At 44.4% G+C, this 18,755-nt stretch overlaps 1 protein-coding gene across 1 annotated transcript; it reads left to right on the top strand.

Moving 5' to 3' along the window:
* The first annotated feature begins 271 nt into the window (after nucleotides 1–271).
* Nucleotides 272–18,687, top strand: ephx4 (epoxide hydrolase 4). The gene is given in 8 exon segments (XM_034140778.1): nucleotides 272–712; nucleotides 714–788; nucleotides 1,925–2,010; nucleotides 3,963–4,120; nucleotides 5,825–5,953; nucleotides 9,592–9,695; nucleotides 10,500–10,648; nucleotides 17,798–18,687. Coding segments are annotated over 8 exon segments (1,110 nt in total). The 5' UTR covers nucleotides 272–544; the 3' UTR covers nucleotides 18,039–18,687.
* Nucleotides 18,688–18,755: the final 68 nt, after the last annotated feature.

The following is an 18,755-nucleotide window of genomic DNA, read 5'->3' as shown; positions in this document are numbered from 1 at the left end:
ACGGCTCATTAGAATATTAATGAGCTGCCCGAAAAACACCAGTATAGCCAGCTAATTAAATCCACTGTTGGCCGTTTACTGTTCTGAAAGTGGTGGGTGTGACAATTGAAATTAACTCGAAATATTTCATGTATTAAAAGCAGGTGCCTTATAGGCTATTTTACATGCAGTGTTGTTGCCATAACAGCGGCTGGAGCCCGGTGCTCTGCGGTGATGCTCCGCTCTCCCCGCCTCTCATCTCCGCAGAGCCCCGCACCGAGCGGCTCACCGCCTCATTTCGGGCTCGCCTTGTATAGTCAACAGCACCGTCTCCTCTCCTACTGAAACAACCCACTGCTGTCACACGCACGCGTGAAATCTGACGTGATGCTGTTGCCACCGTCCCATTCAGCCGTGTGTCGGGATCCTCCCTTCAGACAGTCGTGCGTATGCGCTGCTGGGAACGACATTGTGCAGAGCGGTGTTTAAGCAGAAAGCGAGCTGTTAACAGAGACAAATCAATAGGTAACTAAATCCCGATTGATTTTCCTGCGGCAATGTAAAGATGGCGAGAGTGCTCCAGTACTTGCTGTTATTTCTGATGAGTCTCGCGCTGAGAATCAGAGTTTTGGGCTACTGGTCGCTGATCTACGGTTATTGTGCGCTTTGCACCATCGTAGCCCTGCTGAAACTTTGCTGGAACATCATCCTGAGGCCGACTGCCACCTTCCAATGGGGGGGTCCGTGAGACTCCCCCGGCTTGTCTGAATGACACGTCCTTGGGAACCCACTGCTACGTTCGGATCAAGGTAAGGTGTGTGTTGTGTGTGTGTGTGTGTGTGTGTGTGTGTGTGTGTGTGTGTGTGTGTGTGTGTGTGTGTGTGTGTGTGTGTGTGTGTGTGTGTGTGTGTGTGTGTGTGTGTGTGTGTGTGTGTGTGTGTGTGTGTGTGTGTGTGTGTGTGTGTGTGTGTGTGTGTGTGTGTGTGTGTGTGTGTGTGTGTGTGTGTGTGTGTGTGTGTGTGTGTGTGTGTGTGTGTGTGTGTTAAATGCTACAACACCTTGCCTGCGTGTCGCGTCGTGCACACAGGCCTGATCTCAGAGCAGATCACCACTGTTGGTCCTTCAGACGTGGTTCCGCTGCTCTGGTCTCAGGTGGTGCTGAAGGGACAGCTCCTCTCGGCTCCACAAGCAGAGGCTGCCTGCCAGCCCCCAACAACCTTGGTGTTCAACATTATGTCATTAAATACCAAGGCATGCCTTTCAGTCATGGAAAGTAACATTTACCCAGGCATTGTGCCATTTGAGGCACTTGTACTTAACTACAGTGTTTTATTTGTATGCAACTCTCAACCTCTAATCCATTTGACTTGTCCTAACTGCATTACTTGTTTACTTCATTTACTTCACAGGTGAAGATAAGAGCTGTGAACACATGAAATACAAGGCATTTTTAGGGACTGCCAAGTTTATACATCAGTATGAGAATAATAAATAAGCTTCATTGCAGCCAGCTACAACAGTTTAAAGCATGCATGTTATACAAATGTAATATTCTACTCTAATGTAACAACTAAAGAGCCCATTGGCTGCAAATTAAGTACTTTTTTATGTTTACATTTAAAGTAGCCTTGGTTTTCTGGAGTATGCTTAAATTCATTTACAGAATTAAGATTTTAAATACAGGATTTTACTTAGAAATTGCAGCTATTACAGTGCATCATATAAACTCGTTATACAGTATAAGAAGAAGAACAAATTAACAGAAAATGTAAAAAAGATTTTAAATCCTAATAGGAAAGCTTCTTGACTAAATGTAGCCTACTTAATACATCTTTGGTGTTATTTTGACAAGCAGCCACAAGCAGCCACTCTCCCTAAAGTCTTCTGAGTAGTTATGTTGTGTCTCTGAGTGGCTGTGGATAAAAGCCTGTCTTCTCTTCACCAGGAGTCGGGCCTGAGGTTCCACTATGTGGCTGCTGGAGAGCGTGGAAAGCCACTCATGCTGTTCTTACACGGATTCCCTGAGTTCTGGTAGGTCAAATGGAAATCAGGGTTTGGGGGCATAGCAGCTGCACTTCAGTAAACAGCAGAGTACAGCCACCACTGTACCATGTTTGTGTTTGTTCCCTCTGTCACCGCTCTAAAATTTCCCCTGAGAATGAGCATGCTTTAGCTTTATACCATTAAAGCTACTATTACATATCTGCGCTCTTCCTCCGGGGCTGCAGAGATAATTCCACACAATGCACGAGGAGTCCTCAATCACAGACACGATTTGCCGTCGGGGGAAAAGGGTCCAAAGCATTCAAGATCTCCTCCTCCTGATATGAAATGAAAAAGTGGTGCTGAGCAGCGCTCCTGGATTGGGGCCAAAGAGGTTGTCACAAGCTATAAGCCGTCCATATCTCTAACATAATATCTAAGCTGCTGACAGGACGGGGATTCATTAACGCAAGAGGGGAGCTCTTTCTGCTTCACTCTATGATGAACTGTGCTCAGTGACACAGATGGAGAGAACTCTTTAGCGCTCTCAGAAATGAGAAGAAGAGCGTGTGTGGGAGGCTGTGGCTCAGTGGATAGTGTGCTCAACTTGGAATCAGGGGGTAGCAAGTTCAAGTCCCACTGCAGTCAGCATGTCGTTGCGTCCCTGAGACACTTCACCCCAAATGGCTCCTGTGGGGATTGCCCACAGTACTGAATGTATGTAAGTCGCTTTGGATAAACAAGTGACATGTCATGTGATGTGTGTCAGAGGAATGCTTTCTTTGCTCTAAACCTCATCTATATTCTGAGATCTGAGAGTTCAGTGGTGGGATCTTATACTGACTCATCATAATCTCACTGGAGGAGGAGGAGGAGGATTTCAGTTCTTATGAGGAGCCTCTAGGAGACAAGATCTTCAATTAGGAAGTCATCCCAGTCCACATGATCTGTGGGCGGATCAGAATCTAAAACAGCTTATTTTATACTGAAGTGACCTTCACTCGCTGGAGAGAAAGCTCAGTGCTAGCTTTAAAAAGTTTGTGAGGTTAGTTTGTGTCTCAAATGAGCATGTGCACTGTGCAAGTTTAAAGAGGCGCTTTCCTGACTTTGCAGGGTTATCCATATGGAAACAAGTCAATACAGTTTAAGTGTTAATAACTACATGTAAGGTCAGTTTTGTAGCGCCGCAAAGAGGTATAAGACACTGTTGAATTGCATTATAAGAAGGAGCCAGATAGTTAAAAATATATATTATGTTCCCGTAAAAAAAAAGCACATTCTAAACACATTGACCCGCAAATAACAGCCAACAGATTAACATAAAGGAGGGAGACAATTGCACAAAAAAGAACGCTAAATAACCTCTGGAGGCACAGCTGTGGAGAGGACAACGATCCAACTCTAAACGGTCCCACAAATCATGATTTACTCCCGGTCAAATATCAGTGTAACATCAATTTCTCATCGTTAAGATCATCATCCACTCTTTTGGGATTCATTCATTCTCATCTTTTATCTATAGAAACTCTTCCTTGTGGCAGTTGAGATAGAGTCAGAGGTTACTCTTCCTTACTTTAGTTGCTAAGATCTTTTGTTCAATGGTGTAAGTAACTTCAAGGGATTCCTTCAGTATAAGAGCAAGAGACCTTTAAGACTTAAGTGAACATTTTAAGAAAACATTAAAGAGAAGACAAAAGACACAACTGATTTGATGTTCATTCACACTTCAGTGAAATCTTAAACTGATGTTAAGGTGTTTTGGGCAGCTGGGGCCTGATGCCAAAGTAGGGCCTAAACCTCCGGATATCTTGACTTCTGCTGTGAAGTTTTTTCAATAAAAAGTCTCCTGCAAGTTCCACAATGCTATGATCTGGGCAATTCCAACATTTTGGAGAAGCCCTTTAAAAGGAAGCTGTTGTGAAATAAAACAAAGAGCTTTGTCTCATCAATTATGAAAGTAAATCAAAGAAATGAAGGAAAAAGTTGTTTGTGTGCCTCAGGTTCTCCTGGCGTTACCAGCTGCGTGAGTTTAAGAGTGAGTTCCGCGTGGTGGCCGTGGACATGCGGGGCTACGGGGAGTCTGACCTGCCGCTCTCCTCTGACAGCTACAGCTTCGACAGCCTGGTCACCGACGTCAAGGACATCGTGGAGTACCTAGGTGAGAGAACAGGAGAACCGTGTGTCTGTGATATGAACAGAACTCTTGTTTAGACAGCGTCTCCAGTCTAAAATAAACTTGTTTATCAGTGTTAGGCTGTGGACAGCCTTCAGGCCTGCAGCATGGCATGACAAACTTCCTGTGACTCATTCTTACTGAACATGGGACATTGTGCAGATACCGAGCCAACAGCCTGCTGACTGCATGCTAACACTAGCAAGGAGCTAGCCTGAGGCTGTCTGCACACACCAGGCAGCAGCCAATGGGTTTCTGCCAAGGTGACACTTTCACTCTTCAATTGGCCAGCATTTCACAGGATAATGAGCACTGCTTACCTACTGTATGAAATAACCAGTCTTAGCATTGCCACTTGCCAGCTCCTATTTTAGTGTGTATTCTTGGTGCTAATTACAAGTAAACATGTAAATATATGTTTTGGTTTATAGAGCTCTTAGGGTTCTTGCCCTCCTATTTATCAGACTTGCTTTGAACCCTCTATAACCCTGAGGTCTTCTGGTACTGGCCTTTAATGATATACTGTACCTAAAGTGAAAACAAGGACCCACAGTGAGACGTCTTCTTCTTATTACAGCCCCCCAGAAGACCTGAGGGTGGCAGAGAACATTCATATTTTTAAGAGCCAACTCAAAACCTACATTTTTTATTTGTCTTTTAATTGAATAGCATTTTTTCAACATTTGTATGGAGTTTAGTGGGGTTTTATTACATTACAATGTCATGTCTTACACTGGTTATTCTATAAATGAATACATCTAGAAATGGGGTTGATTTTGTTTCTAAAACCAAAACATTGAACTGAAAGATGCTAAAATGCTGTATGGATACATCTCCAATGGTTCATCCTACGGGCAACACATTACATTTCAATACACACTGTCTACTGGTCCATTGTTAATATTGCAATATTAAGTTGAACAGCTTTAAATGGCGCGAGTCTATTTGATCTTTAACCAAGTAAAAGTCCAGCCCAGAGGAACGCTCTCTCCCTAATATTCCCCTGCACATTCCTAGTTACATTGTTCTAACCGTCACAGTCATTTCTTAACAGGCTTTAAAGCTAATGCATATTGCTGTGAAGAGGATTCACTCAATGCTCATTTGAGTGGAAGTGGGAGGCTTGCATTGATCATAAGATAACTGCCGTACTCTGACACGTGATTGGACTACAGAGCCTTTTTACAGCGGCAGTTAGAGCCCAAATGGTCCACATTACAGTTCCACCTTCACAGCCAGCTAATGGGGCCACACAAATCAGAGGTTTGCCCTTTAACCACCAATGGCACGTAACATTGCCCTTTTCTTTGCTCACAGCAAACACTGCATGGCCCTCTGTAAAGTGGCCCCCAGACTTTTGAAGTGCATGTGATATTAATGTTGAGATGAGGTTCGCTGTGATTCATAACAGTGGTTGTAAATTGTGCCAGCAAAGGTAAGAGGATTACTTTAGAACAGTAATGTGATCAGCATCCCTCAGATGGATGCCCTGACCTTGATCTGCATTTGGCTGTCAGCATGAATAACATTCATTTGATGGGTGTAAATGTCCTCTGAGGGAGGATCCCAGCAATAAGAAAGTGAGAACAGTATTGATTTTGTGGCTATGACATGCCTTAATAAGCAGCACAAACATCCTTTATTAGGAACAACAACAACAGACTAATGCTCCTTTGCTTTTCTTCCAAGGATACAACAGATGTTGCCTCGTTGGGCACGACTGGGGCGGGACTATAGCCTGGCTGTTTGCCATCCACTACCCAGAGATGGTGACCAAACTCATCGTCCTGAACAGCCCCCATCCCTCTGTGTTCACAGGTATGATTGTGCAAAAGAATAAATCCCAACATAGTTTTCCCTGTCGGGACCTATTATGCTCATGTTCAGGTGTATATCAGTATGTAGTGTCTCTACTTTAAAGAGTCCTCTCCTGCTGATGTTCAGGTGTATATCAGTATGTAGTGTCTCTACTTTAAAGAGTCCTCTCCTGCTGATGTTCAGGTGTATATCAGTATGTAGTGTCTCTACTTTAAAGAGTCCTCTCCTGCTGATGTTCAGGTGTATATCAGTATGTAGTGTCTCTACTTTAAAGAGTCCTCTCCTGCTGATGTTCAGGTGTATATCAGTATGTAGTGTCTCTACTTTAAAGAGTCCTCTCCTGCTGATGTTCAGGTGTATATCAGTATGTAGTGTCTCTACTTTAAAGAGTCCTCTCCTGCTGATGTTCAGGTGTATATCAGTATGTAGTGTCTCTACTTTAAAGAGTCCTCTCCTGCTGATGTTCAGGTGTATATCAGTATGTAGTGTCTCTACTTTAAAGAGTCCTCTCATGCTGATGTTCAGGTGTATATCAGTATGTAGTGTCTCTACTTTAAAGAGTCCTCTCCTGCTGATGTTCAGGTGTATATCAGTATGTAGTGTCTCTACTTTAAAGAGTCCTCTCCTGCTGATGTTCAGGTGTATATCAGTATGTAGTGTCTCTACTTTAAAGAGTCCTCTCCTGCTGATGTTCAGGTGTATATCAGTATGTAGTGTCTCTACTTTAAAGAGTCCTCTCCTGCTGATGTTCAGGTGTATATCAGTATGTAGTGTGACTAGTGTCTCTACTTTAAAGAGTCCTCTCCTGCTGATGTTCAGGTGTATATCAGTATGTAGTGTCTCTACTTTAAAGAGTCCTCTCCTGCTGATGTTCAGGTGTATATCAGTATGTAGTGTCTCTACTTTAAAGAGTCCTATCCTGCTGATGTTCAGGTGTATATCAGTATGTAGTGTCTCTACTTTAAAGAGTCCTCTCCTGCTGATGTTCAGGTGTATATCAGTATGTAGTGTCTCTACTTTAAAGAGTCCTCTCCTGCTGATGTTCAGGTGTATATCAGTATGTAGTGTCTCTACTTTAAAGAGTCCTCTCCTGCTGATGTTCAGGTGTATATCAGTATGTAGTGTCTCTACTTTAAAGAGTCCTCTCCTGCTGATGTTCAGGTGTATATCAGTATGTAGTGTCTCTACTTTAAAGAGTCCTCTCCTGCTGATGTTCAGGTGTATATCAGTATGTAGTGTCTCTACTTTAAAGAGTCCTCTCCTGCTGATGTTCAGGTGTATATCAGGGTTAGGGTTAGGGGGCGGAACATCTCTAAGCAGTTAACCAATCCAACCTGGTCTCACCAGAATGCGTGACTCCACCACGACTCCTTAACACCGCAGTGCGTGGTGGAGTCACGAACTTTGCTACATTTACATTGTTACACAACAACCCCAATGTAAAGTGAATGAGGCTCCTTTGTCGTGGTGCACACACGCATTTCTACAACGTCCCGCAGTGAGCTTTTATTCTATAAAACGTTTTTAAAATCTACTTTATAGCTTGTAGTAACTCACGGGAGGCTTCTTTTATTTTATTTGTATTCATAATCATTTATATTTTTCGTCAGAATTTATTATGGTGCATTATTTACGAATGTTTGTTCAGTGGCCAGCGGTCTAGTAGTTAATAAAAAACAATAATATCAAAACAAAATATTACTACTAACTTTATTGTGAAATTAAAACAGAACGGTAAAAGAATAGTTTCCGGTCTATTCTGAGGCCCGATCTCTGTAGATAAATAAAGAACTACGACAGATGTGTAATGTTTAATGCAGCCAAACCATTCATTACAATGCATTCATGTGATGACTTTCAAAGAGTAAAGCAAGCACTGCTGAATAAAGTATGATTTGATCTTTTACGAAACGTTTTTTTTTCATATGGAATGCAGTTGGAGGTCAACCAATCACAGAGCTTGAGGACTAATCACGGGGTTTGTCGAGCAAAGCGGAACGATAGCTGAGGATTCTGGGTAGTGTAGTGTCTTCGGCCATCCTAAACTCTGAAAAAATATTTGTTTCTCTGAATCGAAGGGGAAAAATACAAAAGCATTGCACACAATTTAAACCAATCAATGTTGTGTAATTAACAAGGATAATCTGGTGTTTTTGAGTTGATGAGTAGTGCAGATATCACTGTAAATAAAATCGACAGTAAGGAGAATACTTCCGGGTGTAAAATCCTCCGTTATCCAATGGGAATGGACGCTCACATTGCTCTCTGCGTCCGTTTATGAAGCTGAAGGAGACTCTGCGCGTCACAACTGCACGCCAAAGGACCCTGACCAAGCGTCGCTATTGGACTATCAGGGAGTGAGACTGTGTTGCCGTGGTAACGACGGAATCTTCTTCTGGTTTATTGTTGTTATAATAAAAATGATTATTATTACCATTAAACAAAAAGCATTTGAAATACAGTCAGTAGCCATCGTCATTCCAATGTGGGGGGAGTGGTTTTCACCATCATTATCATCATTATATATTTTGTAAATGACTAATATTAGCCTACAATAAAGGGGACATGATCAAATAGGAATATAATTATCTTGTAAATAACGTTAACTAAAGGGAACAATCTATTTGACACAGCTGAAGCTCTGGCCTTCCTTAAAAACTAACTAATTTAATACAAATCACAGTTGTATTACACACAATGCACTGTTTTTTGAGAACAAACATTGGTAAATAATGCACCATAATACATTCTGACGAAAAATAAAAATTATTATGAATACAAATAAAATAAAAGAAGCCTCCCGGGAGTTACTACAAGCTATAAAGTAGATTTTAAAAACGTTTTATAGAATAAAAAGCTCACTGCGGGACGTTGTAGAAATGCGTGTGTGCACCACGACAAAGGAGCCTCATTCACTTTACATTGGCGTTGTTTGCGTGGTGCAGACACGTAAATGTAGCAAAGTTCGTGACTCCACCACGCACTGCGGTGTTAAGGAGTCGTGGTGGGGTCACGTATTCTGGTGAGACCAGGTTGGATTGGTTAACTGCTTAGAGATGTTCCGCCCCTTAGCCTATCCCAGACAATGTGTTGGGGCACTAACTAACAGAAGCGCAAGTGTTACATAGTGATGTCACTATGTTCAGGAAGTAAACAAAGGAGAACAACGGAGGTGTTTCAAGCAGAGAAAGTCCCTCTGGAGAGAGCACAGAGATGTTAGCCTTTGCCTCTTTAACGTTGTAAGAGAAAACCAATGTTCTTCATACTAATCAGATAGCTCTTGGATTATTAACATAATTATTGTCATTAATTAGGAAGCATATTACTTCAATTCTATGTTTGCATCCATCTGGCCAATCCTCTTCTGTCGTAAGGGGAAGATGATGAGAAGTTAATTACAGGAGGCTAATGTGAGGCTGGAACAGCTGGTTTTAAACAGAGAGGAAAGCCATCCGGAGTCATCACGTCCAAGACCCCTCAGAGGGTGAAGACTTGGCCGTTAATTACTATCTAACAACTGAACTCCTCCTCTCCTCTCCTCTCCTCTCCTCTCCTCTCCTCTCCTCTCCTCTCCTCTTCTCTTCTCCTCTGCTCTCCTCTCCTCTCCTCTCCTCCTCTCTTCTTCTCCTCTCCTCCAGATTACGCTCTTCGTCACCCGAGCCAGCTGCTGAAGTCCAGCCATTTCTTCTTCTACCAGCTGCCCCGCTTCCCTGAGCTCATGTTCTCCATCAATGATTTCAAGGTGGTCTGTTGTGTGGCCTTAAGCACTTTCAAGGTCAAGGTTGTGTGTGCTAGCATCCTCTGTGTGTTGTGTGTGCATGCACATGCGTTCATGCATTGTTGTATGTTGCATGATATCACAGTGACAGGCTTAATATCCTGCTGTCAGAGAGATTATTTGTAGTAAACAAAAGGATCAACTCTGGAGGAAATCCAAAATTAGAGATTATGACCAAATCATTTGTTAAATTGTTTAGCGGCATTTTGTCATCAAAAGGCAATAATACTTTTTGCAAAGCATCTTTTTCAAAGAAAAGTGGGATTGCTTTTTTTGTTTTTCATGTAAATAAACATGATGTGAAAAGACACAAGAAGAACATTCTTATAATAACATAAAGATTATAATTTCTTATTCTAAAAATTGTAAATAAAAACCAACAAATCCAATACATAATAAATACATCATTTATTTGGTGATTAAAACAAAGTAATGTAGATTTTTGTATCTACTTTATTGTATAATAAAATGGTCCTCTTAAATCCAGTAAGATTATAATCGTCATTTGTTAAAATGTGCACAGGGCCTGTTTAGTAAAAGTTTTTGGTTTAAAATAAGCAGGCGGGAACGGCTAATAAACACATAATCTTGCTTTTATTCAAATTAAACAACAACTTCGTGATTTCTACACGTTGGCCTTTTACGCTAAACTAGGCTAATTTAAGCTGGCTGTTTCATATTTAGGCTATGGTTTCAGAGACAAATAATTACCAAAATGTTAAACTTTTCAATGAACTTCAAGACTTTAAGCCGTTGTCTGTGCTGCAGGCTCTGAAGGCCCTGTTCACCAGCCGCAGCACGGGGATCGGGAGGAAGGGCCGCCTACTTACTGCCGAGGACCTGGAGGCCTATCTGTACGCACTCTCACAGCCGGGGGCCCTCACCGGAGCCCTCAACTACTACAGGAATGTCTTCAGGTGGGGAACACTTCACTCACCAAAACATGTTCAGGTCAAAGATATAGAAATTGTTTACAGATATTTGGAAGAAAAGTTCCAATCTTTTCTTAAAGGTCCCCTATTATACCCTGCTGCAAAATTGCTGATTCTGTGTCTGTAGCTTTAAATGCTAATGAGCTGCTGCTGGCCACGCCCCTTTGAGAAGTGATTGAGAACACAATGGTGCTCTTAGGAGGAGATTCAGGTGCTACAATGGGTGGTTGCAGGGCCGTCCCTGGTCAACATGAGGCCCCATGCAAAGTTATATGATGAGGCCCTCTGTTTCGCGAGTGTCAACGGGGGGGGGGTTGCTAGTGGAAACCGTGCCGCGTCACACTAATTGCGCCGCATAAGCGCATAGGTGCGCCGCATTTTCCGCTCAGTTGAGGCAAGATGAGGCACCCTCCGCAAGATGAGGCCCCCTCCGCAAGGTGAGGCCCCACGCAGTCTGCATGATCGGTCTGTAGGGAGGGGCTGGGCAGTTACCTTGGTTGGTTATTGGCTAATGATTGTACAACCCAAAACACATTGTGACATCACAAAGTGGCCAAAATCTGATCAGCTCATTTTCAGACAGGTTTTTATTAGGGCTGTCAGTCGATTAAAATATTTAATCGCGATTAATCGCATGATTGTCCATAGTTAATCGCGATTAATCGCAAATGAATCGCACATTTTTTATCTGTTCTAAATGTACCTTAGTTAGAGGGATATTTTTTCAAGTTTTTAATACTCTTATCAACATATGAGTGGACAAATATGCTTTATATGTTTGTTTATTATCATTTGAACAATGACAAATATTCTCATGAATATTAAACACAACAACCTGAACATTACAAATATTCGCTTCAAATCAACCTAGAACCTCTCTCATACAATAATAGTGTGTGTGTGTGTGTGTGTGTGTGTGTGTGTGTGTGTGTGTGTGTGTGTGTGTGTGTGTGTGTGTGTGTGTGTGTGTGTGTGTGTGTGTGTGTGTGTGTGTGTGTGTGTGTGTGTGTGTGTGTGTGTGTGTGTGTGTGTGTGTGTGTGTGTGTGTGTGTGTGTGTGTGTGTGTGTGTGTGTGTGTGTGTGTGTGTGTGTGTGTGTGTGTGTGTGTGTGTGTGTGTGTGTGTGTGTGTGTGTGTGTGGACACTGTGATCGTTGGAGCTCAAGGCACATATGCTCGAACGGGAGCTGCCTGGACGCTGCAATCATGTTGCGCGCACAATCCGTGCTGAGTGTGCTGACTTTTCGTACAATGTCCCACTGTCTGGCTACCTGCATAAAGTCAAGTGCTCGGCGCAGTTGTCGGCGAAATGTCGCTCCTCTGTTTTCATTGAAACAGCTCCTTATATCCGTTAGCGCAACTAGCTAGCACCAGATGCTAACAACAACAACACGTAAGGTGTGCCTCGCTCGTGCCACAGATACACACACCCTCCCGGTCCTCCCGATGACCAGTCTGGGCCTGCCAGTGAGCGTGGAAGTGTGGTCTGCCACAAGCGGGCGGCAGGAGCGGGGCTGTCAGCATCAGCTTGTAGATGGTATTTTAAACTCGATGCGCTCTGAAACTACGGGGCGGCCGAGGACAAAAAATACACATGCATTAATCGCGTTAAAATAATTAGTGGCGTTAATTTTTTTTTGCGTTAACGCATTATTAACGCGTTAACTTGACAGCCCTAGTTTTTATATAAATGGATCAGGACAACAAAAGAGAGAATCTTTTTTCCTGAAACTTTCAGAATCTCTTTACACAGCGGGGGACACATGTTTATGTATAAAAGACAGGAAAAAGTTGATTTTGTATAATAGGGGACCTTTAAGGATAAGGAGCATTGTTGGAATATGATAAAACATTTTTATATGTAAAGGTTTGCAGGGGTGACATATTCTTTTAGGCAAACCTCTTTTAGCATTTCTAAAGCAAAAATGTAATTGCAAGAAGTAAAACGCATTGGTTGCATGACTTTACGTCACTCCGCAATGAGGCTGTAAAGGCAGACCAGTCAGTGATACCTTTTAATATCCTGACAATCTCTGGAGTCTCATTTAGCCCCTTGCTAGCAGCTGCCTTTTTAAAGACTCGTAAAAGCCTCAAAACTCACATGTGGGGTAATAACTAACATATTGTATGTCCTAGGACAAAACGTTGGGTTACGTATGGTAACCCTTGTTATATAAGCACAGCGTAGCCCTCTACTGGACTCTATAGGCGCGTTCACACCGGAGTACTTTTCCCCGTACTCTTCCCGTTTAGTTCCGTTAGTACCCCTTATTTTGCGTTCACACCAAAAAGAGTACTTAGTGCCGGGAACTTTTACCCCCATTTTTAGTGCCTGCTATACTGGGGAGAAAAAAGTACCAATTTCTATTGGCTGGGCGAATTGCAAACCTACGGGCCTACCTGAATGCGCGCGCACCCATCGCATAAGAGGCGGCCTCGCCCCCTCACTGCTATCCCTTACTTTCTCTTCAGCTGAGTAGCATAGGACAGCAGTGCTTCCATGAGTAGAGGGCTCCGCCTATATAACAAGGGTTACCATACGTAACCCACCGTTATATCTCTCACAGGCTCCGATGTATACCCGCTCTGCTGTCTCGCGAGAACACCGTTCCATCACCCTGTTTTGAACCGGCTTTCTGTTTAGCAGCCGCTGCGCCTCCCTCACTTCTCCCTCGGTCGTAACCAAGGAGAGAAAGAGGCTGCGGCTGGCCGGGCACACCCTGATGCGCTTACCCCGCGGAGGTGTGCCATAACGTAGAGGATTTCCTCCTCCTGTCTTAATGCAGGGGAAAAAAGAAACCTCCAGCCCCTATGGGCCCATGTGCGCGTTCATTTCATTTCAAACCTTTATTTATCCAGGTGTATCCCATTGAGATCATTGATCTCTTTTTCAAGGGAGACCTGCGTTACGTCCCCCGGGGCCGGGGGCCCGGGAAACGTAAGCAAATTACGTCCGGGGAGGGGGTCAGATGCCCACTGACCCACAGTCCCCCTCTCCCTCTTCGCCAGTCCTGCGTTGCCCCAGCAAGCACAGATGATGAAAAGGAGCCAGACATGTCCAAGAGATAAAACTTAATGAAGGGACCTGGTGTTGACCAAGATGCCACCGTGCATATGTCCTCCACACTTACGCCATTAAATAAGGCTGTTGACACAGCCATGGCTCGTGTAGAGTGTGCACGGACCCCCGTGGGGAAGGCTCTCCCCGCCTGTCCGTAGGCATGTGCAATGCACTCGCAAAGCCAGCCTGCCAGGCGTTTCTTGGACAAAGCTTTTCCAGCTACACCACCGCCGAAACACACAAACAGCTGTTCTGTGTGTCCAAGGACAGCCGTGAGCTCTACATAACATGCTAGCGCACGCACCGGGCAGAGGAGGTGCAATTTAGCCTCCCTCACCCCACTATGGGGGGGAGATTAAACCCCCCCAACTGGATAGCCCTCGACCTGAACGTACTCCTTAGGCTCTTGGGCACAAAGGAGGGGTTCGGTCTGAGTGTCGCCCCGCTTTGGTCACCCCGGATATTTAAACAACTCGGGTGCACCGATAAAGCGGTTAACTCAGACACTCTTTTGGCTGACGTTAAGGCAAGTAGCAACGCTGTCTTCCATGACAGTGCTTTCAGGGAGGAGAGCTCCAGAGGCTCAAATGGTCCTGTGACCAGTGCCTCGAGCACCAGTGGCAGGTCCCACTGCGGGGCAGAGGCGTGCACCACTGGGCACAGCCTGCTGACCCCCCGCAAAAACCGCGACATTAGCGGTTGGGCAAAAACTGACCTGCCGTCAAACCCCTCATGGCAGGACGAGATGGCTGCTGCATACACTTTCACTGTGGAATGAGCAAGCCCTCTGTCCACCAACAACTGTAAGTACGACAAAATAGATCCCAATTTACAAGATAGGGGCTCTATTTTTTGCTCCTCACACCATCGCCGGAATCCCAGCCACTCCGGCCTGTAACAGGCTGTGGTGGATCCCGCTCTAGCTGCCTGGATAGACTGAATAACTCTGTCAGACAATCCATCCCGCCTCAGCCTCTCCCCCTCAGGAGCCAAGCCTGGAGGGGGTGACCCAGAGTGGGAAACGCCCCGATTGCACCTGCCTCCTGGGAGATCAACCCCCAAACTTGGGGGAGCGCCCAGGGCTGGCCCACCTTCATCTGTGTCATCTCTGAGTACCACGGCGCCCCCACGCGATCCGGCTCTACCAGGATGACTGACAGACGTTCTCGCCTCACTCTCCCCAGGAGAGAGAGAATGAGACGTAACGGTGGAAAGGCATAAAGCAGCTTCTTTGGCCATGGCTCGTGTGCAAACGCGTCCACCCCCAAAGGAGGGTCGTCGCTCAGAGCCATGGAGAACCACAGTGCGCAGTGGGTGTTGCGCCGGCTGGCGAACAGATCCACCTCTGCTGTCCCGAACCGGGCCCAGATCCGCTTCACCACCTCTGGCCCGGACCACCCGTCCGGGCTGCTGGGATGGCGAAGACGAAGGGCACTCCCTGCCCGAGGTCCTCCATCTCCACCACGTCGAGCTCTGGGTCCTCCACCGGCGAAACGTAGCACCCCTTGAACACCGCCACTCTGTGAAAGCGGCTGGATCGAGTCAACAGCCGGCAGGCGCTGCAGACTGCTGATGGAGGCAGGTTAGCCGCCGCGTGGTCAGACCCAAGACACTCGATACACCGAGTATGGGGATTGTCACCCTCGATAGAACCCGGACACGAAGGACACGGGCGCTCTGCAGGTGAGTCCATAGTCGTTCGTTGTTTTTAAAAAAAAATCTTCCTTGTTTTTTTGTCCGTCTCTCTTCACTCAGTTACTCGTATGCTGCTTAGCTGAAGAGAAAGGGATAGCAGTGAGGAGGCGAGGCTGCCTCTTATGCGATGGGTGCGTATTCAGGTAGGCCCGCTCAGGGGCCGGCTACGTCTATGGAAGTCTCAGTGAAGGAATGCGTGCATGAATAGGATACAGGGGAGTACCCATAGAGTCCAGTAGAGGGCGGAGCCTGTGAAAGATATAATGTGAAAAATGTCTACACTTGTGATAACCATAGACCTAATTTCAGTAACCTAATCAAATATCCAATCAGAAAATCTATTGTCTTCGAGGCGAGGGGTTAAATCTATAACATTGCATCAAATAATACAAGGATCATATGCATGGAAGCAGTTGCCATAGGGACCTTTCACTGATACTAAACTACTTTTTAGTCAGTGATGTGAAAAAAATGTGTACAAGAAACAACTATACAATGCTCTAATTTAATGCAAATTTAGTAGCACCATCTACTGTCAGAGATATTCTCTCCATCCGTCAAATATTTACATCTACATACAGCTCCATTCTTACATGTCGGACTGACCAGATGGCTCACAGAGTGATCGGTATAAATAAGATCAAAAATAGAAAATGTGCATTTGTATCTGACATGTGAACTGTATGCATGATTGAGCATGCCATCTGCTCCCTTCTCATGCAATGAGTTATCTTAGAATAGCTTTTATATGCTTACATAAAAGAAATATCACTGACCCATGCTCAAGTAGCCAAGTGATATGTACCTTAGCACTGGGGACAAAAAAAACATTAACACACAGCATGTATCACATATGTAAAATGCTGTACAAAAGTGGGAAATCTAGAGATAACATTACAGAAAGGTATTTTCTACAGCAGGTCATTGTAAAAAAAAAGCACGGCTACCAATAATTCTAACAATGGGTCAGTTGGTGTTGCAGTCCTCATTGACAGTGTGACAGTGAGGTAGCGTGAACAGACCCAGGCGCAGCCAAGATAAGAGATGGTCGAATTTTCTCTAAATGCTAAGGAAAGGTCCTTCGTTTCTTATTTTCTTTAGCATAGGAAACTGTAATGGCCCGTCCACACGGCGGCGTGCGTTGAAGCTTCAACGCTTCTGCCCATTCACTTTGAATGGGGTGACGTCACGCTTCGCTGAACTGCATTGTGGGAGCGTCGCTACGCGTTGCTCGCTTCAAAAGTTGAGCAATGTTCAACTTTTGAAGCTTCGACGGAAGCGTCAGCCAATCAAATAATATGCCAGTACAAGCTCTAGCCAATCAAACCGCGTGCCCTTGTGTCCGGGGCGGGAGATTCATGTGATTGGTTGTTGGTCGAGTTTCAGACACGCCCACCTGCAAGCTTCAACGCACGCCGCCGTGTGGACGCTGCGTAAGCCATCCTTTATTAAAGGTGTGGTTGTGTCTCGATGTGATCTACACACTCACTTTGGCAAACTTTAGCTGGACATATTAAGGTTAGGCATTAACCTCCGATGGTTAAGGTAAGGTTAGCTCACCAGCCAATGAGTCTTGCTCCCATCTAGACACAACAAAAGGAGATAGTCTTATCACAGTTGATGCACATCAATAACATTAACCTTCACAAAGTTACATTTCCAAGAGTAAGTGCATTGGATTCTATAACCACTGGTTTTCTTTTCGTAAGTCCTCATTTTCTCTAAATCTTTCCTTGATCTCATGATGATTTCCATCGAGGTTTAGGAAAAGACATAGGACATATTATTTGACTGTTGTAGGTCTTGTGCTTGTCATACCATGACATGTCAAAATAGTTTAAATATGAAAGCCTGCTGGCAAACTGTACAAAGTGTAACTTGACATCACAACTTTTATTTTTAAGTTAGATTCTAGATATTGACTTTAGCTTTTGTATGAGACTGCTGAAATGTCAGTATTTTTTCCGTTTTTTTAAACGGTAGTGGTTTGCAAGGGTTTTGGTGCACCTTTTAAAAACTGTCAATTGTTTGTCTTCTGTGGTGTGGAAGTCTGGGAAAAACTAAAGCGTAGTAAGGGAGGATTGGCCCACAGAGAACAAAAAAGAAATTCAAACTAGAGTCTGCATTTCAGATGGTCGTATTGGATACAATGCATGGCTGCAGAGAAAAAAAGGCAGTCCATCTACATTTGAGTTGCTATACTGTATAGTCTTGGCTTGAGTGAACACACAGCCAGCAGGTTAAGTCATTACTTAAACACCAGAACATTATAATTCCATAGCATTGACACATTCTCATATTGATATACAGAATAAAGATACATTTTCCCTTAAAATCTCACACGCAATCATATTTGGGATTTTCTCTTTTGTGTCCTCAGCTCCCTCCCCCTGAGCAAGAACCATGTCCGGTCTCCAGTGCTGCTGCTGTGGGGGGAGCGAGATGCCTTCTTCGAGCAGGAAATGGCCGAGGCATGCCGCCTCTACATCCGGAATCATTTCCGTCTCAACATCATATCTGGGGCCAGTCACTGGCTGCAGCAGGACCAGCCTGATATTGTGAACACCCTCATATGGACCTTCCTGAAGGAAGGAGAGGGACGCAAAAGCCACAGGAACTAAATCCACAGCGATGCCTCCGCGCCCCCCCCCCCCTGCCCCTCTCGCTTGCCACACCTGGCAGCCTGGAATATGCCTGTGATACCAAGCAACATAGTGATAATGCAATCATTCTTTAAATCTTTCACATTCGAGATATTTTTTAAAGACGTCAGCAGCAAAGGAAAAGAAACAAAGCACACCTCACCGGAGAGGACACTGAGCAGGACGTGTGACACATATATTCAAGATGTTTTTTGCACATGACTTCCGCCTTAAAGTTTTTCAGTTACAGCATTACAAATGTGCAGCAGAATCTCTTGTGACTTGTATTGTGTGGTGCCTTTTAACTTTGGAGTTGTAGAGATGTCCTGAGAGGCAAGGATGTGTACTTGTATGTTTCACCGGGTCGATCCACTCTTCTTTGGGCACAGTCCTTCGGGAGCCATCGCTCTCCCACTCCCTTTATCAGGTAGTGTTGTTGAAAGAAGCTTTCTTTTTTTGTATTTTTTCCTCAGAGATGCTCAAATGTAGAGAATGTTGTTATCTTGATCTTCCTGTATAGAAATGTCAGTGATGTTTGACTATTGTACTATTTTGTATCTATTCCTACACACTGCATTTTGAAATTCACAGAGCCAAGTCTACACCTTTTGATTTTATAAATAAACTAAGTGTCAATCTGTTTGACTGCACTGCCTCTCATCATTCCTGGCCTGTTTAAAGATAATAATAACAGTG

This window comes from Trematomus bernacchii, unplaced genomic scaffold, assembly GCF_902827165.1.
Source record: "Trematomus bernacchii unplaced genomic scaffold, fTreBer1.1, whole genome shotgun sequence".
NCBI classification, from domain to species: Eukaryota; Metazoa; Chordata; class Actinopteri; order Perciformes; family Nototheniidae; genus Trematomus; species Trematomus bernacchii.
The sequence above is the reverse complement of the archived record's forward strand: the minus strand, read 5'-3'. Positions and strand labels throughout refer to the sequence as shown.